Source organism: Pezoporus flaviventris, unplaced genomic scaffold, assembly GCF_033815535.1.
Source record: "Pezoporus flaviventris isolate CSIRO_AGI_PZ_B2104156 unplaced genomic scaffold, CSIRO_AGI_Pfla_v1 ptg000029l, whole genome shotgun sequence".
Taxonomy (NCBI): Eukaryota; Metazoa; Chordata; class Aves; order Psittaciformes; family Psittacidae; genus Pezoporus; species Pezoporus flaviventris.
Genome location: NW_026892577.1, coordinates 10239615 through 10263012, shown reverse-complemented (window position 1 = coordinate 10263012; position 23398 = coordinate 10239615). Strand labels below are relative to the sequence as shown.

Below are 23398 nucleotides of genomic sequence, written 5' to 3'. Positions count from 1 at the left end.
TGGGGGCACTGGGGAGTGCTGGGCAGCCCTGGGCAGCAATGGGCAGTGCTGAGATGCCCCAGACAGCTCTGGCCGGTACTGGCCAAGCACTGGGAAGTCCTGAGGAGCCCTGGGGCAGTGCTGGTCAAGCACTGGTCAGTGCTGAGAAGACCGGGTCAGCTCTGGTGAGTGCTGGGCAGCAATGGGTCAGCCCTGTGCAGTGCTGCAAAGTCCTGGTCAGTGCTGGGCAGCAATGGGCAGTGCTGGTCAGCCCTGTTCAGTACTGGGCAAGCACTGGTCAGTGCTGAGAAACCCTGGGCAGCTCTAGTCAGTACTGGGCAGCAATGGGCAGTACTAGGCAAGCCCTGGTCAGTGCTAAGAAGTCCTGATCAATACTGGTCAGTGCTGAGAAGCCCTGGTCAGTACTGGTCAGCAATGGACAGTACCAGGCAAGACCTGGTCACTGCTAAGAAGCCCTGATCAGCACTGGTCAGTGTTGAGCAGCCTCGGGATGTCCGTGCCCGAGGTGATGTCCGGGTCTGAGGTGTCCTGAGGAGGGCCGTGGAGGCACCCGAGGGCCCGGCCCCGGGCCGAGGCTGTCCCTCCGCCCCACCTGCGCGGGCCCTGCGCCTTCCCGACTCTTTAGTCCCCCGGCACTCGCCGTAGCGGCGCCCGGCGGAGCGGGGCGGTGCGCGGGCAGGGTAAGATGGCGGCGGCGGGCGCGGCAGACGCTCAGGCGCGCTTCGGTCACTCGGTGAAGGGGCTGCTGACCGAGAAGGTGACCAGCTGCGGCACCGACGTGATCGCCCTCACCAAGCAGGTGCTGAAGGGCTCCCGCAGCGCCGAGGTGAGCGGCGGGCGCCACCGGACTTAGGACTACAGAGCGCGGCATGCGGCGCGGCCAAGGAATGAGGCCCGGCTAGCCCGCGCGGGGCACGCTGGGAGCTGTAGTTCTGGAGGGGGCCTCCCGCCAGCGGGTATGGCCGTGGGGCTCTTGGGTGCCCCTTGGGTGCGCTGGGGGGTGGTGAGAGGCGGGAGGCTGCATTTGCCCCATGACATGTCGGCAGTGATGGGCTGGAGGTGCTCTCCTCAAGGCCGTATGCTCCGAAGGGTGGGCACCGCACCCCCGAGCCTCGTACCGTGTCAGCCGTGCACACAGGTCTTGGGACACAGAGGTGCTGCCTCTCAGTCTGGTGTGTTTGTCTCCTAGCTCCTGGGTCAAGCTGCTAAAAACATGGTGATGCAAGAAGATGCCATCCTGCACTCGGAAGATGTAAGCTGTGTTTTACTGCTAGAACAAGTGTTTCTAGTGGACAGGAGGAGAGGAGGATTATAAGAACAGATATGCAAACACATTATCTTCGATAACGTGGTATTTTCCTACCCTGAAGTCATAGAATCATAGAATAGTTTGGGTTGGAAGGAAGTTTTAAAGGTCATCTAGCCCAACACCCTTGCCATGGGCAGGGACATGTTCACTAGATTGGGTTGCTCAGGGCCCTGTCCAGCCTGGCTTTGAATGTTTCCAGGAATGGGGCGTTTACTACATCTCATGAGTTCAGGCAGCAGGGCTGGTGGCCAGAATAACTTAGTGCTTCTTCAAACCCACATGTGCTGCTGGTCTTTCAGCATCCTGCAGCCCAGGTCAGCCCTTAAGCTGTGCCATCTCTACCGGAAAGCTCGAGGGACCATAGCTTAAAACAGAGCACTTACTGTCAGTGCCTGTCTCACTGGGAAAGAAGAGGGGAGCGTGCCACTGCTGACAGATACTGGTGGAGATGTTTCAGAGTTGGTGCAGTGCTACAGTGGTGGCCATGCTGGAGGAGCTCCCCAGGGTGTAGGGACAACCTGCCCTGTGATTCTGCTGAACTGCTCCTATCCAACATTCATTCTTTGTCTTGTTCTCCACAGAGTTTAAGGAAAATGGCCATAATAACGACTCATCTACAGTACCAGTAAGTAGAGGTGTCGACACCACGTTCTCTCTGGGGAGCTAAGTGATTCCCTTGATTCCTTTCCTGTCTACTTAAAGACTTTTCACAAAGCCCACTCAGACCAACCCCTCTTGGCTCGCTCCTCAAAGCTGAGCAGACTCTGAAGCTGGGATCTTCCAGGCCTCTCCAGCTCCACTGGTACAGCTCAGACTGTTTTAGGGTGGGACAGCCGGGATTTTTGCCTGCTGTTTGCCATGCAGAGTTTCTCCTATGAGGGCATGTGACACATTTCAGACTAAAGGGGAAAAGCTAGTGCTGTTTCTGTCCTCTAGGACTTAGAAACACACTGGGGTTTTGGCCTCCTGAGCCCATAATGGAGTCCCTTTTCTTCAACATAACGTGAACCCTGTTGCTAAGATTTTGTTTTTCTAATGCTGTTTTTGTCTCCTTTTCTCATCTAGGCAAGAAGCAATTCAGAAGAAGTGAGTCCTCAGCTGAAGAAACAGTAGCAGGACCTGGGGGACATCTGTCCCCCAGGAATGGTTGATGGAAAGGGAAAAAGGATGGAGTAGGGATGGTGGGAGACAGCAAAAAGGTTTGTGCAGCTGCCTTTGAAGCAGATGCCGGCCCAGTGGGATAGTGTTTTGGGATTGTGAAGAGATGGGAATTTGAGTGAAGCGATGATTTATACCAGAACTTCCACTTGTTTTATTGACGTGGTAGAGCTTGCTAGGTTGGTTATGATAGGAGAGGAGGGTGGTGTAGAGCAGAGCTTTCTGCTTATGAGTGCACAAAATGAGGTTTGCCTTGTGGGGATATGGAGGTGGGCTGGGGAGCCCCAGGGTTCTCTTTGTTGTAGCATCAGTGCTACAGCCTTTCTGGTCAGCACAGCCTGGGGAGCAGATTTCATGGAACCTCTTCTTGCTTCATCTCCAGCGTCGAGCAGTCATCAAACCTGCAGGACCAGCTGAGCCACTTGCTGAAATGAAGCGTAGAGAAGGCATGAGGACATCTCAACTGGCACTAAGGACAGTGAAGCGTCCTTTCCCCTCCAGACCTGGGGGTTCAGGCCTGTGTTTGGATGATGCTGGATGTCAGCTGGGAGATGTGCAGAATCTTTCTTTCTGGGCACATGGGCCCCTCTTGTGTGTCTCCATCCACGTCTCTGCTCCAGAGCACTCACCTGCTAACCAGAGCAAACTGAAACAAACTCACCTGAAACTTTGCCCACACCCCCAGCAATTCTTGGGTCTGCTTACATCCCATGTAGCATGAGGTGCTCAGCCCACACCAGCACCCCTGGCAAGAAATGCATGAAACTGAGTGTGGGTTTTAAATACAGGTGCCAGCAGTTTGACACTGATCTGGATTTAGACACAGAGGTGGCACAGAGTGCTTTTTATTTAGGGCATGTTAATCAGTGGGAGCTGTAAGTGGGTGGGAGAGGTGCTTCAGTGTTGACTGAGGTGCCAGTCCCAGGCCAGCAATTCTGAAAGTGGGAATGTGGGCACACACCTCTGTCACTGGTCAGCTGGACATGGTTTGGCCAGCATCCTGCTCAGAGGTTATCTTACTTTCCGCCCTGCCACAGTTCAGAACATCATCCTCTTGCCAGCCCATCTGCACTGCTTTCAGCCTTCAACTGCATTCCTCTTCCTGGGCTGCGGCTCCAGCTTTTGATGAAACAGCCTTGGCTGTGGTGTATGTATCTGCTTGGGAAGGTATCCAAAGGCCTGGCCGGGAAGCGGGCAGGATAGCATGAGGGTGTGGTGTGCTCAGTTCTGCACTGCTCTGTGCTGGAAGAGTAGCAACCAGGCTCCTGTTCACATCCTGGGTAGCAACATCAGGCCCAGGCTATAAATACTGTGTGTTGGTTTTGGTAGGTCACTTATCTGGAGCACTTGGAGCGCACGGGAAGCACTTGTTCGCCTGAGTGTGCTTTTCATTAGCTGATAGAAGGCGGCAGGCTGAGAGCAGGCATCAGCCTGACACATTCCTGTTGGAGTGGCGCTGGGCTTTGGCTCCTGAGAGCCACCTCCTGGGCTGGATTTCACCATCCCCTCCAGTGGCACTGGCTTGACCTGGTGGCACTACTGCTCCTGCGTTCGCAGGAAGGTACTACTGTTACCCAGGGTCTGTGTAGCATGTGTGCGTGTGTGTGTGTGTTTGTGTTTGTACCTTGGGAGGGGTCCTGATCCCCGGCTTTACAGATGCACTTTGGGAATGAGGGTTTTCCCTGAGCTGTGACTCGCTGAGAATAAAAGCTCCCTGAACACCACCAAGCCTCACCAGTCTGCTGGATGCCATTGCAGCTAGTCTCTGTGCAGAGGGGAGACTGGGTCTCTGCCCTCAGATGTCCCCTATTGTGCTTCAGCTCTGGGGGTTCTTTGCAGTGTGTCCTTGCTGCAGGGGGCTCACCTCCAAGGTTCCATCCTTTGGAGAGGCCAGAGCAGCCCTGCAGCATTAAACTCGTGTCTCCCTGCATTTGGGGTGAGCACGGGCAGAGCTGCACCCACGTGCATGCAGAGATAGGGGGAGGCAGCAGGAAGGGGCTTTGTGGGTGCGGGTGCAGGCATGGCCCATGTGTGATGGCAGCGGGCTCCGTTTCCCCCGCGGGGCCCTGCCCCAGGCTCTGGCCGTACGGGAGCGGTGTCGGGCGGAAGCCGGGCCCCGGAGCCGGGGCGGTGCAGGGTCGGGGCGGAGCGTGGCCCGGGCTGAGCGGAGCTTGGCCAAGCGCAGGAACCGCAGGCAGTAAGGCGGGCCGGGGCTCGGCCGGGAGTGCTGGGGCATCCCTGGGCACCCCTGCGGCTGAGGGCTCTCGGCAAAGCAAGGCGGGGTGGTGTTTGGCGAGGTTTTTAGGGGCTCGTCTCTCCAGGGCAGCTGGGATTAGGGTTGGGGGAGACAGGGGGATGTTGTCAGGAGGCACAGGAGCATCCCACTAGGCTGAAAGTTTGGGGGGGTCTCCTTGGGTGCTGCTTTCAGGGGGCAAAGAGTGCTCCTGTATGTGGGGGAAGAGGGAGGTTTGGGGCCTCTGGGAGGGCCTGGCGTGGTGCCCATCGCAGTGGCGTCAGGCACCAGCCCCATGTTCCTGTTGCAGTGGCAGCAACCTGTGGAGAGCAGATCCACCGGGAGGTGCAGGTGAGGGGTACAGGTGGGAGGTGGAGAGGGGATGGGGTGGCCGGGCTGGGGGAACACAGAGGGTGGGGAGGGGGGAAAGGTTGACTGGGCAAGGGCAGCTAAGCCCAGGCTGTGCTGTCATGCCTGCTGCAGTCCAAGGGCAAAGGTGGTTTTGGGCTCCAAATAACAGTATTAGGTGTGGCCGGCTCCTTTGCTCTAATTTCTATAGGAATAAGGTGCTGAGTAACCCTGTGTTTTCCTGCCCTCATTCACTGTGCCTCTCTTGGCTGGGGAAGTGGGGGCTGCAGCCTGCAGAGTTATTGCAAATGGAAATTAAATCCCCCACTGCACAAACATGCTGTGCATGCGAGCAAGGGAGATGGGCGGGATGGGAGCAAAGGGGTGCTTGACGTTAACCTAATTTTTAGCTGAGTACAGATGAGAGTGCCGGTGTCAGAGGACATTGGGTGCATGTACAGGCCGAGTGCAGGCATGGCCCTTGTGTTTTGGTGCATGGGGAGCTTCCAGGGCACAGCTTGCTGTAGTTTGGTGGCCTCTGTCCCTCCCATCTCAGGATTACTATGGCAAAGAGCTGCAGAAGACAGAGGACCTGAAAACCAACGCATGCATCACCCAGAGCAAGCCCGTTCCCAAGGCGGTAAGAGATGCTTTGGAGCGTGTCCACGAGGAGGTGGCAGCCAAGTAAATCCAGGACTTTCCCCTCTGCTGCTGTGTCCCTGTGGGCTGCAGCCCCTCAACCACCATGCGTGGGGGAGCACCTCTGCCCGGCTCAGCTCAGCATCCCCTCAGGTACTACGGCTGTGGTCTGGTGGTCCCCGAGTGCCTGGCATCCTGTCGGATCCTGGACCTGGGCAGCGGCAGCGGCAGAGACTGCTACCTGCTGAGTCAGCTGGTTGGGGAGCAGGGCCATGTCACCGGCATAGACATGACTGAGGGCCAGGTACGTCATGGAGCTAGGGCTTCCCCTCAGCCACCCCAGCATTCCCCCTCATCATCCCCTTCCTTCTCCCAGGTTGAGGTGGCGAAGAAGCACATTGCCTACCACATGGAGAAGTTTGGCTATCAGAAGCCAAATGTGGAGTTCCTCCAGGGCTACATGGAGAAGCTGGGTGATGCCGGGCTGGCTGACAACAGCTATGATATTGTCATGTAGGTACCACACAGGCATGCAGGAAACTGCCACCCCTGGTGCTGCTGCTGCCTGGGGCTGTGGGCTGGGGTCCAGGACTGCCTCACACTGGGTCACCTGCTTCAGGAGCACGTGTTAGGAAAGGGAAAAGCCCAACTGTGCCTGGGGGAGAGCCTGGGAATATACAAACTGCCCATTTCGTTGTCGAATCGGCATCTCCAAATCCTGCATGAAGCCACGGGACATGCAGCAGGCAGTGGACGTGCAGCAGCTGGTGGTGCTTAGCGTGTGAGAGGGTGCAAATGAATTCTGGTTTCCTCCCCAGCTCCAACTGCGTGATCAACCTCTCCCCTGACAAGAGGGCTGTGCTGCAGGAGGCCTACCGCGTGCTGAAGGTAATGATGGGGCCGGTGCCCGTGGTGGGAGCAAAGCAGGGTTGGGGTGTCCCTCCTGTTGGGGTGCCACTGGGATGCAGCAAATGGGATCCAGCATGGTGGAGATGGGGCAGGGGAGGGCACCTCTGCATAGGTATCTGAGTAAGGTAGCATTGAGGGATGCCCGGTTCTCCCTTCCCCCTTTGTCCTGTTGCTTCTTGGGATCTCCCTTCACTCCTTGCTGCCTTCCAGCCTGGAGGAGAGATGTACTTCAGTGATGTCTATGCCAGCCAGTGCCTGAGTGAGACCGTCCGGAAGCACAGGGTGCTGTGGGGTGCGTAGGACTCTGGGATGTGGGTGCCTGGGATGGGAAGACTGCACCTTTGCTTCCATCACATTTGTCTGTGGTCTCATGCTAGGAGAGTGCCTGGCGGGAGCCCTGTACTGGAAAGACCTGTACAGCATTGCCGAGGAGGTGGGGTTCAGCCCCCCATGCCTTGTCACTGCCAGCCCCATTACCATTGGTGACAAGGAGTTGGAGAGCATTGTTGGTGAGGGCCTGAGCAGAGAGCATCAGCTCTGGGCAGCCATGGGGGGCTGTGCTGGCACCCGGGGCCGGTTCCCAACCCACCAACCTCTCCTTTGCAGGTGACTGCCGCTTCGTCTCCGCAACTTTCCGCCTATTCAAGGTGCCGGTTAGCAGCCGGGCTGGGCCGGGCCAGGTCACTTACAATGGTGGGATCGTGGGGCACGAGCGAGAGCTGGTGTTTGATGCCAACTTCACCTTCAAGGTGAGTGTAGGGGCATGCTTGGGCTCCCAGGATGGCATGCAGTCCTGGTCCGTGGGGTGGGGTAAAGCAGTGCTACTCAGCAGTGTCCTCTGTGATTTTGGGAGTAGAGGGAGTAGTAGGTGGGAACAGAGGGGCTATATAAACCATGGAAGGTTCAACCAGAGAGGCAGATCCATGCATTGCGTTGTGGTGAAGGTAGGAGCAGGACATCCATGGTGGCTTCACAGGAGGGTTTGAAGCCAGCTGCTTGGTGGTATGGATGTTTCTCAAGATTTTGGGGTCAGGCTGTGCTCCTGCTTTTGCTGCACACTGTCATCTGGGTGACTGGGGTCCCCTGCGCCACGTAACCCAGACCCCAGCCCTGTGACTATCCCTCTGCCCCTAGGAAGGAGAGGTGGTGGACGTGGATGCTGAGGTGGCTGCGATCTTGAGGAGCTCCAGGTTTGCGGAGAAGTTCCGGATCCAACCTGGTGCTGCACCACAGGGCTGCAGTTGCAAGGGGGTCAAGGTCAGTAGCAGGCAGCTCCACAGCTGGGTTCAGGGATGAGGACATGGATGTCTGTGCCATCAGAGTTGCCCTGGGGTATCAGAGGGGTTATGGCATGACACCAAGAGACATGAGGCAGTCTGTGCCATCAGAAGCCCATGGGATGCCTGAATTTGAGCAACTGTACCCAGCACAGGTTGGAGCCCTCCAAAGGGGGGATCTGCTTTAACCAGCTGACATGAGAGCCCCGTGCCCCCCAGCATGTCTGTGGGGGCTGCCAGGACTGCCAGCTGGAGCTGCCTGAGATATCCCAAGGGGAGACATCTTTCTCCATGGGGGATGGCTGGAGACAGCCTGCCCCAGGGAGGTGATGGCCAATCCCTGCGGCTTGTTCTTGCCCATTGCCCTCACAGCTGCTGATGTGAGCTTGGCCCTGGCTGCCAGCCCTGAGTCCGCAGCACAAAGCATCTCTATCAGCTGGAAGCCTCTCTTCTCTCTTTGATGGTCCCTCCAGCCCGTAGATGGGCCAGGAGAGGCAAGGGAGATAACACCCTGCAGCTGCATGTCCCTGAAACACAACCTTGTACTTGGGGAGGGGGAGATGTTCTCGGGTCCCTGTCCAAGCAGGAGGTGCTTCTCAGATGAAAGCAGAGCCGAAGTCCCAGAGAAGCTCTTGGCTTCCTCCTCGTGGCAGGGAAGAGGAGCTGAGTGACCCGGGGACTGCCCCTGTGTTAGCTATAGAGGGTCTGCTTGGGCTGCGCTGCTGGCAGGGAGCGAGCTGGGGGGAATGCAGCTTTCCTGGGTGCCTTTTGCTTCCCTCTGGCCTGATCCAGCCCTGGGTGTTCTGTGCCCTCTAGGAGAAGATCTGTGATCCCTTTCAGCTGCTGGAGCAGCTGTTGACCCCACGTCCTGCCTGCTGTCCTGGTGGCTCCTGTGGTCCTTCCTGCTGAGTGCTGAGTGATGCCCCTGCACCAGAGGGTGCCAATAGGGCAGGAGGATGCGGCCCCAAAGGTGTGAGGCTTCCACCGGAGAACAAATAAATGGCCAAGCTTGAAAGCTGTGTGCTTGTGGCTGGGACCATAGGGCCTGAGGGGTGCTGTGCTTCCCTGCTGGGGCTTGTGGGGCAGGTTGTGCCTGTTTGTGGTGAGGATGGGAAGCCATCCTATACGTCCCCTTGCTATGGGCCTGGCAGTGGCTGCATGGCTTGGACATGCAGGCAGGGATGTCTCTGTACGAATGGGATCGTTGGTCCCTGCATGTAGGATGGCAGGGCTGGTGTGGGTTTGGCAGCAGCTGTGTACTGATGTTGAGCCCATGGAGAAGAGCAGAGATGTTTACAGAAGGCAGCTGGGCAGAACAGGGTGCCAAAGGAGGCCCTGGAGCCAGGCAGGGCCTGGCCCTGCAGCATGCCCCCCCTGCATGAGCAAGGCTCCATTTTGAGGTATTGGAGAGCCTGCAGCTGGGACACAAACACTTCTGAGAAGCAAAAGGCACAGCAAGAAACAGCCCAGTTGCTTTTTTCCTTCTTTTGAACTCCCTGTGCTAACCCATCACACAGAGGGATCTGCAGGCATCTGTCTGTCAGGCAGAGACTGTGCCAGCTCCTGGCAGTGGGGTGAGCAGCTCAGTAACATGGGTACAAATGAGCATCCCCCCCAGGGCAGTGGGTGAGAAAGGTTGGTCACCTCCTGGGGGCTCGGCCAGCCCTGCTTCTCCATGAAGAGCTCACTGCAGCACACAGGGTGCAAAGGGATGTCCCTGTTACTTGCATGCAGGATAGGGGATGCCCCAAGCACAGCTCCTCATGCCTTGTCTTGCAGCCCCATAGCCCATTCCAGGAGAAGGGAATTTTTCTACCTTTCCCTGTGCAGCACTGCTGAGATTTCTGTTCCCCCCTGGACTCCATCTAGCGGAAAAGGCCCAAGCCCTCTGCAGCCATCACACCTGCAGAGTTTTGCAGGGAAACACAGGGATTCTGGAAAAGCAGAAACCTGGTTGACTGCGTCCTGCATCGGGCAAGGAGTGAGGGCTTTGGTGGTGGGAGATGAATCCCACATGCCCTGGCCCACAGGCTGTTTGGGGAAGGTGAGGAGCTGCTGAGCAACAGCCCTTGGGTAAGCAGCTGAGCTTAGAAATGTGGAACTGCTTCCACCCCTCCTCATGCACTGGTTTTCCACGAGGGACCGAATTTCCCCTCTCTGCATTTAAGCAGCATCTTGCTGTGACATGGGGGAGGATAAAAAGCAAACAAAAAATATCTGGGTTTAAAAATAAGCATGGGCAAGTCCCAGTGATGCTCTGCAGCAGCAGTAGCGGTGGCTGAACAGGGTCTCTGCGGCCAGGAGGATTTCCAGAGCATCTGGCTTGAAAAGTGAGTAAAACCCACAGGGTAGCACAGTGATGGGAAATCCAAAACCAGGTATGACAGCCCAGACCACCTCACCTGCCCTCTGCCATCAGCAAGGTGAGGGAGCAATTAACTTACAATTTAGAGATTAAACATATTAATAATGCCCATAAGTACAGCTTCTTGGAAAGCTGCCTTGCCAGCCTGTCCTTTTGGCTGTGGACAAAACTATGACCTGCTGGGTGCACAAAAATTCATGAGTTGTGTTTAGAGCTATACTATGAATAAAGAAGATAATCCTTGGTGCTATCTGCAGTCAAGAGGGCATGAATTAGCTGGCTTCAGGTAGGGCACCCTGGCAGACCAGCCTCCAGTGGTGGCTGTGACCTGGCAGGTAGAAGAGCTCTGGAACTGCATGTACTGATGTGACCTTGGGAATGACCTGCTGAAAACACTGCCAAGATGCTGTTTAATCCCCCCCTGCATAGCCCTCTTCCACAATTGCTTACAAAGACTTTCCCAAAGTTCCCGCAGAGCCCATCCTGGGAGGTTGGCAGCAATTAGTTCCTGCTATCAGAGAGCCTCCCCAGTGTGAACGGAAGAGCAGATGGGGCACGGGGCCCTAACTGCAAACCCTGTCATTAAAAAGGCATGAGTCCCTGCTGTGGTCTTTCAGCTTCCCTGGGGACAGAGGCCCCCACAGCAAGGTCCCCCTCTTCCATGCATACAGAAAAAGGGCACAGCTAAATGCCACCCTATTTACATAGTGCTGGGTTGTTTTTTCCCAAATCCTTGGCATTTCTGGGAGGAAGCAGCTGAAAGGACTTGACTTTGAGCTTTCAGTAGGGGTCCTCACCAGGCTGTGGATGTGGGGGTGTCTTGTCTGCCTGGCTTTGCTTGTGCATGCAAAGCTTTAGGGTTTTGCCCCCCCACCCCCAAGGTGTGAGGAGGTCCTGCAGCCCCATCTGTGGAGAACCCCAAAATAATCTGTCCAACACCCCGCTCTTGGTGTTTTGGTGGTTGCAGAGCTGAGCCAACTGCCCTTCTCCCAGTGTGGAGCTCTACTGTGTTCTGCAGGCAGGGAGGGTGCAGTGAGGACAGGAGCCCTAAGTGGTGGTGCTCTGATTCACTCCGAGGTGAAAGGGAAGTGGCTCGGGAGTCCCTGCTCACTGTGGTTAGCAGGGATTTGCTGTGTCTCAGCAGCATCCATCACCTCCCCGAGGGAGCAGATCTGCAGGACTCCCTTGGGATGAGCTGAATGAGGTCTGGCACCATGGAAGATCTGTGGCTAAGGCCCCATGAGCACTATGCTCTGCTCCCTGTGTTGGGTTGGCCTGTGAAATCCTCTACTTTTCCATTTTCCAAGAGCTCAAATGGGGGGGTGGGGGTGGTGGTTTACTTCCCTTAAGGGATCTCCCTAAACCCAAAATACAGTCTCAAACACCACAAACCATACCGGGTGCTCCCACAGCTGCTCACCTAAACTGCTAAACTGCATCCTGTGCTCTATGTGTGTTGCTCATCACTAGTGGAAAGAGGAGTGATGAGGCTGGTCCTTGGGTGTTTATTGCCCCTGTGGGGTTTGGGACATGGCAGCTAAGGCTTCGGAAGCAGCCTGGCTCTCGGGATGGTGGGATGTAAGCACACGCTAAATTACAGATCTTTTCCCAAATCAGCTCTGTGCATGCAGTGGTAAGGCCAAGTGAAACAGGGTGCAGCTCCCTGGGAAGTGTTGAACGGCCCCAGTGGGAGCTCCAAAGCCCCGGCCTCAATCATGCCCGGTCTGGGCAAGGGTGTGTTGAATTCGGGGAGGGTGGAGGTGCCGCGGGCGGCTGAGCAGAAGGCGGGGATGGGAGCGGGGAGTGCCACCCTGCCGAGTTTAACAGTTAATGCTTAATTTCGCTCGCAGGAACGACACAGCGGAGGAAATACCGCGGCACCGGGCGGAGGGTGCCCGGGAACGGCGAGCGACGGCTGAATCGCTGCACGTTACCACACCGACCGCGGCTGGGGGCAGAGCGGGACCGGGTAACGGCCGGTGCCGGGAGAGCCGCTGTCCCGGTCGGTAGCACACCCAGTGCCGAGGACACGTCCCCGAGCACGGGGCAGTCCCGAGGAGCATCTCCGGCCCGCAGGAGGCAGCAGGGCAACGGGATGCTCCCGCCGCGCGGGGCCGCCAGAGGGCGCTGTACGACCACCGACCGGCGTAGCAGGGGACGCGGGGCGGTGCAAAGGGGCCGCGGCTGGCAGCGAGCGGTGCGGCTGGTCCGGGGCAGCGGCAGCCGGAGCGGGGCCGGGCAGGGGCGGCAGGAGAAGCGGTTCCGTCCCGTTCCGTCTCGCCTCCTCCGTGCGGTCCCGAGCTCCCCGTCCCGCGGCGCGGGAGCTCGCGAGCAGCCCCGCAGAGCGCCGCACGCGCCGTCCCGGGCCCGCCGGCCGCATCGCTCCCTCATTGGTCGCGCCCCTTCGAGGCTCCGCCTCGCCGGCCCCAGAGCTCCGTCGCCATTGGCGGTGGCCGCTCGGCCGGCCCCGCCCCCTCGCGGCTGGCGTACACACCGGAGTCACGCGCCCTGCGGGCTGGACAGGCGGTGGAGAGCGGCGGGGCGGGGCCTGGCCGCCATCGGCGTGGGGGGCGGGCGTTGATTGGCGGAGAGCGGCCGCGGGCCCGCCCCCGCTGAGGCGGGCGGGGAGGGGCGGGGAGCGCAGCGGTTTGAGGCGGCGCTCGGCTCGGCCCGGCCCGGCAGTCGCCGCCTGTCAGGTCCCGCGGGCAGCAGTGCCCGCAGCCTCGCCCGCCGCCGCGCCTCGCCCGCCGCCACCGCCGCCGCCGGGGAAGCCGGGGCACGCCGCAGGCGCCGCGCGGCGATGCGGGGCCGCGGTGGCGCCGAGCCCTGACCAAAGATGGCCGCGCTGCCCGGTGGGAACATGGCGGGGGGCGGCCGGGGGGCGCGGGTGCCGCCGCCGCCGCTGCTGCTGCTGCTGCTGCTGCTCGGCGGCTGCCTGGACCGGCGGCCCCCGGCTGCTGCCGCCGCCGCGCCGCCTGCTGCCGTCGTCCCGCCCTCGGCGGCGGAGGAGACGGTCATCATCGGCCTGCGGCTGGAGGACACGGACGACGTCTCCTTCATGGAGGGGGGCGCGCTGCGGGTGAGCGAGCGGACGCGGGTGAAGCTGCGGGTCTACGGGCAGAACATCAACAACGAGACCTGGTCGCGCATCGCCTTCACGGAGCACGAGCGGCGGCGGGGCGGGCGGGCGGTGGCGGGGCCGGCGGGGCGCGGCGGCGGAGGGAGTGGCGGCGGGGTGGGGGGCGGCGGCGGCGGCGCCCCGCAGCGCTGCGGCATCCGCACCTCGGACATCATCATCCTGCCGCACATCGTGCTGAACCGCCGCACCTCGGGCATCATCGAGATCGAGATCAAGCCCCTGCGCAAGACGGAGAAGAGCAAGTCCTACTACCTGTGCACCTCCGTCTCGGCCCCCGCCGCCGCCGCACTGGGGCCCGGGTCCCCCGGAGGGCTGGCGGGTGCTGAGGGGCCGGCCGGGCCCCCCCCATGGGGCGAGACCACCTGGATCTACCATGATGGTGAGGACACCAAGATGATTGTGGGTGAGGAGAAGAAGTTCCTGCTGCCCTTCTGGCTGCAAGTCATCTTCATCTCCCTCCTCCTCTGCCTCTCGGGCATGTTCAGCGGCCTCAACCTCGGTCTCATGGCTCTGGACCCCATGGAGCTGCGCATTGTGCAGAACTGTGGCACGGACAAAGAGAAGAACTATGCCAAGCGCATCGAGCCTGTGCGGCGCCAGGGCAACTATCTGCTCTGCTCCCTCCTGCTGGGCAATGTACTGGTCAACACCACGCTTACCATCCTCCTGGATGACATTGCTGGCTCTGGGCTGGTGGCCGTGGTGGTCTCCACTATCGGTATCGTCATCTTCGGCGAGATCGTGCCGCAGGCCATTTGCTCTCGGCACGGCCTGGCCGTGGGCGCCAACACCATCTTCCTCACTAAGTTTTTCATGATGATGACCTTCCCGGCCTCCTACCCTGTCAGCAAGCTGCTGGACTGTGTCCTGGGCCAGGAGATCGGCACGGTCTATAACCGTGAGAAGTTGTTGGAGATGCTGCGGGTCACCGACCCTTATAATGATCTAGTCAAGGAGGAGCTCAACATTATACAAGGAGCCCTGGAGCTGCGCACAAAAACTGTGGAGGACGTGATGACTCCCCTCCGAGACTGCTTCATGATTGCTGCCGAGGCTGTGCTCGACTTCAACACCATGTCTGAGATCATGGAGAGCGGCTATACCCGCATCCCTGTTTTCGAGGGTGACCGCTCCAACATCGTGGACCTGCTCTTTGTTAAGGACCTGGCATTTGTGGACCCTGATGACTGCACTCCACTCAAGACCATCACCCGCTTCTACAACCATCCGCTGCACTTTGTTTTCAATGACACCAAGCTCGATGCCATGCTAGAGGAGTTCAAGAAAGGTGGGCTTGTACCTGTGGCTGTGATGTAGGCGTGGGGGGAAAGTGCTGCTTGATAGTGGTCAGTGGTATCTTCCTGAGGCAAGGGCATGCTGCAGAGAGGCCTCCTGGGTTCCTGCTCATGGAGGGGTTTGGGAAGGTGCATTCAGGACAGAGAGTGACCAGTATATAGGCATCTGCCTGTCCCCTGGGCCAGAAAGCTGATACGCGGCTGGTATGTGCCCCTGGCCAATTTTCCTCCCTGCACTGGGATGTGTGTGTGGGCGCAGTGCCAAGCAAAGGTTGTTTTCTTTCTTGCTTTTTCCACTCATCTGTCCATTATAGCGAGAGCTGCTGACGGGAATCCGCGCCCGTTCCTTGGCTGTGTCTTCTCTGTGCTTTTTCAGCTGGGCTGACAGTGAGGAGCGGGTGGGCTGCCCGGGTGTCTTTTCAGGCTCTGTGCGCGCACACGTGCCGAGATAAACACAGCGCTTCAGCTCCATTCATAGGCTCAGCTGCCCGACCTCAGCTCTGTGCTCGTGTTCCAGTCATTTTGATTGATGCTATGATCTTGTAACTCATAAATAGTTTCAGGGTCTTAAAATACATTCAAAAGCAGCTGTTGGTGCTGTACTTAAGGCTTTTTTCCTTCTGCACTCAGGACCACAGGCTCAGCAAAGACATGACCCTTTCTGCCTCTGATGTACAATGTGTATTAGTTCCATGAGAACGGGACTGAGACTTTCCGGCCCCAGCCCCCTCTTACTCGTAGGAGGTGTTGACCTGACAAATGCATCCTAATTCCTGTTAGAAGCTTTTGCTTCGAGAAAGGAAAAACATTTTTTGTTTTCCTTCTAAAATTTGTTCCTCTCTGTGCACCAAGTAACAGCTCTATATGGGCTCTGCAGGATAGTGCTTTCAAAAAAATTAAGGAAAATTTCCAACGCACTGGGTGTATAGACTCCTGTGCTGGAAAACTGAAGGCTGTTGGAGTGCCGTGGAGCTGTTTGGACCTGGGGAGATCTGATCAGTGTACCCCTGAGCAGCTCAGTCCTTGGGAGATGAGATCTTTACAGCTGCACTGACTCCACAGTTAGGTTCATGGGGAATATCTGAATTCACCTTTTGTCGATTGCAAAAGTTACCTTGAAAAGAACTTCGTAAATTGGTGAATGGTCTTCCTAGGTACTAAATTTAAATTGCCATTTAAATTTCAGGAGCTGTTTTTTTCCACACGCTGAGCTTTGACAGCATGGCATTTGGTCTCTCTTTTTTTTTTTTTTTTTTTCCTTGCTTAACTCAGTTTTGGGTATTTGGAGGGTTACCCCTCTGGTTTTCTCATCTTTATTTCTTCTTCCCAGATAGAAGGTGAGCATACTTCTATTTTTATTGAGTGGTTTTCTCCATCTCTTTCTGTCTTGATGTAGTGATGGGGAAATACTACTTGGGCTCAGAGCTGTTGAAGGAGAAATGAAGGAGAGCCTCCCTCGGCTGTGATTTCTGCACTGTGGGATCTGCAGCTTGGATCTGGGAAAATCAATGATGTCACTTAACTGTTGGCTGGTTATGATGGGATTTTGCTGTATGTGTGGGCGTAGGGTAGTTCTCACCCCCCTGCCCTGTTATTTGGACTCAAGGAAGCATAGTGTGGTTCTTAATCTGTAGCAAGACTTATGTTTTTTTCTAGTTTTGTTTGTAGCAAATTGTCTGATGAATATTACGTTGGTCACTTTATTACCCCTGTCAGGAAAGAGATGCAATGCATTCCTCTGTGTTAGTCCTTTTTGTTAATAGCTGGGAGAATTACGTGCACATTTTAATCCTGCAAGTGTGGCTAAGCCAAATATGCCTCCTTACAGTTGCTGAAACTTGTGCTTAAAATAGGCTTCTTAAAACTTCTGGGTGGCTTGGAAGGTGCAGGCCAGAGACTGCTTTCCCTGGTAGCTAGAGGACTTCCCTTGCCTGCCGTAGGAGATATCCCAGTAGCTCCTAACATGTGTATTCCCTCCTGACATCATTGTGTCCTGGAGTAGGATCTGTAGTTGTGAATAAATTCAATCTAGTTTGATCATACTTAAATGTGTACTCCAGAATAGTTATGGTGGTTGGTCTGTATGGGCAAGCCCTGTGTTAGGACCAGCTCTGTCCAAACTGGTTTCTCCTTAAAAAGTGCAGATATGGTGGAAATAAATGGCTTCCTTTGTCCTTTGAAATGAATGTAAATAACTGATAGCTTGCTTGATCTGGCATAGCGCAGTGTCTTTTGCAAGAGTGCTTCAGACTTTCTTCTTCAGAGCAACCTTGCCAAATTCCCATGAGAATGTACAAATTAAAGGTGAGAATCAAATTGCATGTTACTCTCTGGTAGTGTTGAAAATAAATAAGCCTACAGTTTTAATCATTCCCTTCCCATCACATTGACCTTTCCCAAAGCAGGCTTGCTTCAAAACTCACATGTATGTCTGTTTTCCTTCCACCCAGGTCCCTGCTACCACAGTTTGGTGCAAGAGGCAGCTTGTGTGATAGTGCTGTCAGTTGAATGCTTTAACTGGTTTTAAGGAAAAAAACCTGTATTTTTAAGCAGTTTGGTAGTTAGCTGGATAGATGGGGGTTTGAAGCTCACTTTTGGGGCAGGAGCAAAACATTCTTAACCTAAGCATGGAATTGAAGGCTTAGAAGGAGGGGATTAAAAGCCAAGCATGGCAGGATATATGTTCTTCCATGGTTGCAGAAGATGAATTGTGTAGTTCTGTAGTTGTTCTGGTGCTTAGGCTGAGCAGCTGGAGGATTTGGTGGTGGGCCTATTATTAATGTTCTTCACCCACAATTGCAAAATCAGTATCTGTTTCACTTCTATGCTGCCAGGCAAGAAACTTAATTTTAAAAGTGAGCTGTGGCATGTTCCCAGTCGCTATTGCTCTAATCTCTTAAAGTGTGAATAAACATGATTTCTGAAGCAGTCTGCAGGAAAGCTTCCCCTCTAAAAAACATTGTTTACTTACAAATAAGTAGCTTTTAAAAGAGGGGCAATTTTCTGTTCTCATTGACAGACCTTATACCTACCTCTATGTGCACTGTCAAATCCATTTGCCTACAAGGTGAGCAGGCTGTGTGTTTAACTTTAATTTAATCATTCACATTTAATGCAAGGAAGTGTAAGGTACCCTTTATACTGGCCTAAGGAATGGCCTGCCCAACTTTGCTTAGTGCAGAGAGATACTTCATTTGAAAAAAGTCCACTACCAGCAGATCTGATGTTGGCCACTGCTGTAAAGGGAAGCAAGGTGTTGTTACCTGTTCCAGGACTGATTGTGTCCTGCTTTGTAAGCTGCAGCAGGGAGTGAATGAGAGACAAAGTAATTTTTGGAAAGAAGCTAGTGAACTGTCTCCACTGATCTCCTTTTTCTTGTTGACAAGTGTGTGGGCTTGCTTCTCCCCCCACTTCCCTTTTTGACAGTTTTCCTAAGTCTCTTCTCAAATGCTCTCTGGCACTTGCTCTCAGTGTTTTTCACAGGTAGATCCCTGTGTGTGTGATCCTAAATCCAAAGTGTTCTATTTCTAGCTCCCTCCCTGCCAGAGCAACAAGAATGCAGCTTGAAAAGCCTCATGTTGTAATACTAATATTTCAAGACCGGCCCACTTTCTACCAGCCATTGTACTGCTGCTTTCCTGGTGGCCTGGACCGCTTTGGAGGTTTGTCAGAGCCCTCCTTACCTGGAGACTTTGAGTCATATGTTTGATCTTACTTACATCTGTATCCACTATTATGTTATACGGAAGATTAGAGTTAATAACCTATTGCAAAGAAGTCACAGTAACTGCGTGCAGCATTTCTGAGCTCTGCTTGCCTGAATCACATGGCAGCCTTGGGAAAATTCCTGGATTCCTTATTAAAATCATCTCCAACTGGTCTCTAAAAGGTTTTTCTTTCCTAAAAACAATGTCGGATTTAATTTGATGGTCTTCTCTTCGGGTTCTGTTGGGCTTGTATTGACTGTTTTTAATAGTGTGTGTGTTTGGTGGTTACATTGAGTGTGGACATAAGACCTGGAGAAAAACTTTGTCTGTTTGTTTTCTAGTTCTTCCCCCTCCAAAGAAAACCAACCCCCAGCAACTTAAAACATAAACCCCTTACTTTTGAGGGAGCAGAGAAGAATACCTAGACCTGCTTACTCCTTGTCTGAGCACAAAGATCCTCTTTTTGGAAGCAGGTAGGGCAGCAAGTGGTTGGTAGCCCAGGGATCCAAAGTTTTGTATGATTGCTGTTGGTCTGAGGTTTTTCTGGTATTAAGTCATCTACCTTTCTGGTACAGCTGTAACCCGGGCGTGTGTAGGTGGCTTCTTTCCTGGTCTTTTTCAGGTTTTATGGAATACCATCCAGAGTCCAGACTCCCCATAAATAACTTATTTAATGGGTCTGCATGCTCACTTTCTAGTTTATCTGACAGGTTGTCTGTCTCCTGAGCCATTTTTCTGTGTACGCCTGTGGCTGCAGCATTACAGGAAACTGGAAGAAACTCATAAATCCCTCTGGGATTATGAAGGGGATGTAAAACTCCTTGGAAAACAATATAATTTTCAAGGCTGCTTGGCTAATAAAAGGCATCTCCTCTGATCCTTTTGCGGAAATTCATATAAAGGGAAAGGTGTTGAGGAGGTCCAGTGTGGAGTCTTTTTGTGTGAAAGAGAGTAGGGGAGTGGTAGGTGGGAGGGAGTTTGCCACCAAGATACAGAAGACTTCTCATGATATGCCTGCAGATTTGTTCCTTGAACAAAAATTGCATGTGGGGGTGGGGGTTGCCTCGTGACACTGTTTCTTGGCTGTCTGACAGTGTAGCACCCGCAGGTACTGCGCTGCCAAGAGCTTTGCTGGCCTTGCAGAGCTCCTAGGGGATGAGCGCTTGTTCCAATGAAGAGGAGCAGATGTGGGTTACTGCAGGCAGCCCTCCTGCTGGTATGCTGAGGGGAAGGTGTCAAGGGGAATGCATTGGAGAACAGCTCCAGTTCTTCTTGGACTTCCTACTGGTAAGGTTTTTTTAGGGATCAGGAGAAGAAGAGGTGCTGCTGGAGAGCTGGCCTAGGTGAGAGACCCATCTGGAGGCTCTGGTCTGCTGCTGACAGTAGAAAGAAACACATGGTTCAGGTGGCTGGCAAGGAGAGGGGTAAGTGGATTATATGGCTTGAGCAGTAGAGGTTTGAATCTGATGCTCATGTTGTGTATGATTCTTTGATTGCTTTTTAAGCAATTGCTAGCAACTCTTGTCATTCAACAAACGCAAGAAGTTACCTTTTCCTCCCCTCAACTGTTTGCTAAGTTAGCAAATGCTTTCCTGCACTGAGGCTGATAGGAGTGAATTCCACCACAGGTGAACCATGTTCCTATCTGCTTTCTCTCTGTCTGTAAAGGTTATCTGTAACAGGCAGAGATGTAAACTTCAGGTCAGTCTGTGCAACCAGCAGCATTTCATGGCCAATTTTCGAGTAGAATGAAGAGGCAGAATGTCAACTTTTGAGCAAAGGTAGTAGCGCAGGAAGATGATTCGGTAGTTCAACCATTGCAGTATTCTTCTAGGGCTGAGATTTTCTTTTTAGTTTTGGGATTTCTCTGCCAACATGAGATTCTGAGCAGCAGAATGCTTCCCTGGTGGACTTCAGTTGACTCTAAGGGGTAAGAGCAATGGTGGTGAATCCTGTGCAGTACTGTTTCTGTCAATGGCTATGGCTGCTCAGAGGAAGTATTTGAGTAAGTTTATTTAGTTCCCTGCAGAAGCTTGGTGATCTCATCAGGCTACAATTGAAATATTCCTGGAACTGAAGATACTGTCTTTGTTAAATAGCCCTAGATGTTTATTTCGGTTGGTGAGTGTGTCTAATCAACACTGAACCTTTGTCAGTTCTTGCACAGCAAAAATGGGGTATCTCCTGTCAGTAGTTTTGCAGTGCTAGTGGCAGAAAGAGATGGATCTAAAGGTTGCATTTCTGACTGTGATTTCTGTATGAAGCCATCCAAAGGCAGGTTTTGTTTTGGCAGGCTGTGATATCACTCTAGCTGGTAACTGAGGACATGAGAGAGTTAGCCACCTCACACTTCACGTGTGTTATGAGCCCCAGTTCCCTCGCTTCTTTGTTGAAGGAGTCATTATAGAGAGTGGGAGTATTAGGGGGCTTTACTAGGTCCCTTAGCTTGGAGCATCAGTGCCATTAAACTGTGGACAAGACCTACTCATCTTCCTGGGGTTGACAAGTGTCTGATTTTGTCTTGCTCTCTTGAAGGGCAGACATTCTAGTGCACAGGAATTAAGACCTTGAGAATTTGAACTCTCACTGCTTCACCTCTTCTAAACACTTTGCAGTGTATGCTTATTATTAAGTCATAAGCGAGTTTTACAGCTGCTTGGTCACCATCACGTAGACCTAGAATGAAAGGAGTGGCCTAGCAGTATGCTGAATGAGTCTGTGTATCATCCTTCTGTGCTTTTTTTCCCATTAATACTTAAGAAGAGCTAACTGTATCTTATGTGCCTCTACAGGGCTGTGTTGCAATAGCTGGTCTAGGTAGACCAATTGCACTTCTAGTGTTGAGTCCCTCCCAGTTTCACTAATGGAGCTTGTAAAACAAGCCCTCAACAGAGAGTACTCTAGGGCTCTGAACCATACCCTGGTAAGCATGACCTGGCACTCTTGTTAATTTGACAAGGCCCTGAAATACAGCCTACCAGCTACAAACAGGAGGGTAAATACTTGGTGGTAATGAGCTACAGCCAACAGCACATGGTTAACAGTCCCAGATCAGGTGGTTGATCCAGCTTGGTTCCTGCCAAGGTCACCGAGTTGTTTCAGGACTATCTAGCGAAGGGGTTTGTTTCACTTTTTAACAATACATAGTAATAGAAAGAGATGATAAATTTGTCATTAACCTTTTGGTGGAGTCCACCTTTTCCCTTGGCCTAAAAATCAGCTGGTGGCAGAAGCAGCTATGCTGGGCATAAACTGGGGCTAAGTGTGGTGGGGTACCAAGCATTTGTGAGAAGGGTATGAAAAGCAAAGCTGGTTAAGGAACTATAAGGGAAAGAGATGACCTACTCACTTCAGTGCAGATCTTCTTACAGACAGGTAGGTGTAAGGAAGAGAAAGGGATGGCCTGGAACAGGTAAGCTGAGAAGTGCCTCGGTCTAAATGGCTCTTTGTACAACACAGAATAACAAAGTTCTCATCCTTAAAAATGCATTGTTATGAGTTGAGGCAGGGAAACTAAAGTCTTTTAAAAGGTATAAAAGGTATCCCATGGCTTCTTTAAAAAAAAACCAAAACAAAAACCACAGAAAACCCCCACTGGTGTTGTGACTCCAGGACATGGAACTGTTCTGTGTCTTTCAGAAAGTGCACTTGTTAGAACCAGGTTCCCATTTCACACTCCAACTTGAACCATGAAGTAGATAGATGGCAGGAAGATCCATCATGCTTGGAGTGAAATTGAATGTGCTTTTGACTTGCCACTAGCATTGCATGGACAGGATGGATGTGCTTAACACAGTGGCTGGCTCAGCTTAATTTACCATTCCTGGTCCCCAGTAACAAAGAGGCTTTGCTTCTTTTCTACCTTGTCTCCACTCTTTCCTTTTTTTGCCCTCTTTTACTCAAAAGTGCTCTGTCTATAGTAGCTTTCCACTCTGGGGAATCATCATTAGGGGCCCTTGGAGACCTTTGAGCCGTTGTTCTCATGTTTTGTGTTAAAATTGCCTTGGGGCCTTCCAGAATTTTGGTAGTGGGTAGTTTTCACTGATGAGAAGAATGACTTTCAGGATTTGCCACACTTATGTGTTGTCTATGAGACATCATATGGGTTATGTGGCCTTGACTGTGCTGTTCTAGTACACAGCTTGTAAATGCAGGAGATGTTTCTTTGTCTGGGTTGGCTGGCATGTTGGAAATTAAGATTCCTACATGGGTGTTTGTGGTTATTTTTGTGACATAAGTCAGGCTTGGTCTTTTCTGGTGATGAGACCTGCTTGAAAAGACTAGTGGAAGAATTCTAGAAAAGCAACTTGTCATGTAACCAACTTGCCCTAGATGGAACAGAAACATGAAAGCTATGACAGCTTGTGTGAATGGGATTTGTTGTCTTTTGTATTGAAGCATTTTGTTTGTAAATTGTTGGGTATAATAAGTGCTTAAATGTGAAGCAACAGCCCTTCTCATCAAAGAATTGCATTTGGAAAGGCAGAGTAAGTGTGATGCCTGTCAATCTGGGAACTGAAACCTGGGTTATTGAGGCTTCAAGTGTTACAAGTTAACATGATTCTGCTGCAGTTACTAATTAACCATGAAACAGCTTTGCTCCAGCCAAAGGAGCTGGGGCCAGAAGATGAGCACATACATTTAGTACAAAAGATCTATATAGGTTTGTTTTCTGTAATGCTTTCCGTTGGGATTACACCATTCTTTTGCTGGCAGCCCTAAAGAATCTGCTTTTCAAATGAGAGTGGTGTTGTAACCTTGTTTCTGCAGGGTGTACTGTGCCATCAAGACTGAGTTCCTCCTTGCTTGAGGTTCTCTCATGCAGCAAGCCTGAATGAAAGCTGGTGGTGTAATCCCTTCGAGTTATATGAAGGAGCCATCCGTGACTGTTGATCCTTGTGGAGGTGAACAAGGCTTTATTTTCCCCACTTGTCCATGGGTAATGAAGGCAACAAAACACTGATTCTGCCTTAGTTGGGTACTCTGCTGCCAGCAAGGAGTTTTAAGAAGGATCTTGCC

At 53.3% G+C, this 23398-nt stretch overlaps 3 protein-coding genes across 8 annotated transcripts in view; all 3 read left to right on the top strand.

Moving 5' to 3' along the window:
• Nucleotides 1-658: 658 nt before the first annotated feature.
• BORCS7 (BLOC-1 related complex subunit 7) lies at nt 659-3292 on the top strand. Its single transcript, XM_061458853.1, has 5 exons — nt 659-826; nt 1190-1252; nt 1891-1934; nt 2375-2395; nt 2850-3292. Exons 1-5 carry the CDS (start codon nt 686-688, stop codon nt 2899-2901), a joined length of 321 nt encoding a protein of 106 aa, XP_061314837.1. The 5' UTR covers nt 659-685; the 3' UTR covers nt 2902-3292.
• Nucleotides 3293-3671: 379 nt separating this feature from the next.
• On the top strand, nt 3672-8888 carry AS3MT (arsenite methyltransferase). The gene is made up of 12 exons (XM_061459556.1): nt 3672-3677; nt 3863-4028; nt 5011-5051; nt 5605-5732; nt 5841-5991; nt 6064-6200; nt 6506-6575; nt 6807-6888; nt 6974-7105; nt 7203-7345; nt 7731-7853; nt 8690-8888. The coding sequence occupies exons 1-12, from the start codon at nt 3672-3674 to the stop codon at nt 8780-8782; spliced, it is 1272 nt and encodes a 423-aa protein (XP_061315540.1). The 3' UTR covers nt 8783-8888.
• A 4149-nt stretch (nt 8889-13037) lies between these two features.
• The window catches only part of CNNM2 (cyclin and CBS domain divalent metal cation transport mediator 2), a 124350-nt gene continuing 113989 nt past the window's right edge, over nt 13038-23398 (top strand). For 2 of the 6 annotated variants that reach the window (XM_061458856.1, XM_061458855.1), the window contains exon 1: nt 13060-14665. In XM_061458856.1, coding sequence (XP_061314840.1) covers nt 13075-14665 — 1591 coding nt within the window. In that variant the 5' untranslated portion in view covers nt 13060-13074. Of the gene's footprint in view, nt 14666-23398 lie in introns of all 6 variants that reach the window. The other 4 variants (XR_009744354.1, XR_009744353.1, XM_061458857.1 and 1 more) reach the window with 4 other exon arrangements.

Excerpts from the sequence above, each read along its gene's own strand:
- BORCS7 (XM_061458853.1), top strand. The coding sequence starts at position 686 with ATGGCGGCGGCGGGCGCGGCAGACGCTCAGGCGCGCTTCGGTCACTCG. Across the intron at positions 827-1,189 it reads AGGGCTCCCGCAGCGCCGAG|CTCCTGGGTCAAGCTGCTAA; the intron begins GTGAGCGGCGGG and ends TTTGTCTCCTAG. Across the intron at positions 1,253-1,890 it reads CCATCCTGCACTCGGAAGAT|AGTTTAAGGAAAATGGCCAT; the intron begins GTAAGCTGTGTT and ends TGTTCTCCACAG.
- AS3MT (XM_061459556.1), top strand. Across the intron at positions 5,052-5,604 it reads AGATCCACCGGGAGGTGCAG|GATTACTATGGCAAAGAGCT; the intron begins GTGAGGGGTACA and ends CTCCCATCTCAG. Across the intron at positions 6,576-6,806 it reads AGGCCTACCGCGTGCTGAAG|CCTGGAGGAGAGATGTACTT; the intron begins GTAATGATGGGG and ends GCTGCCTTCCAG.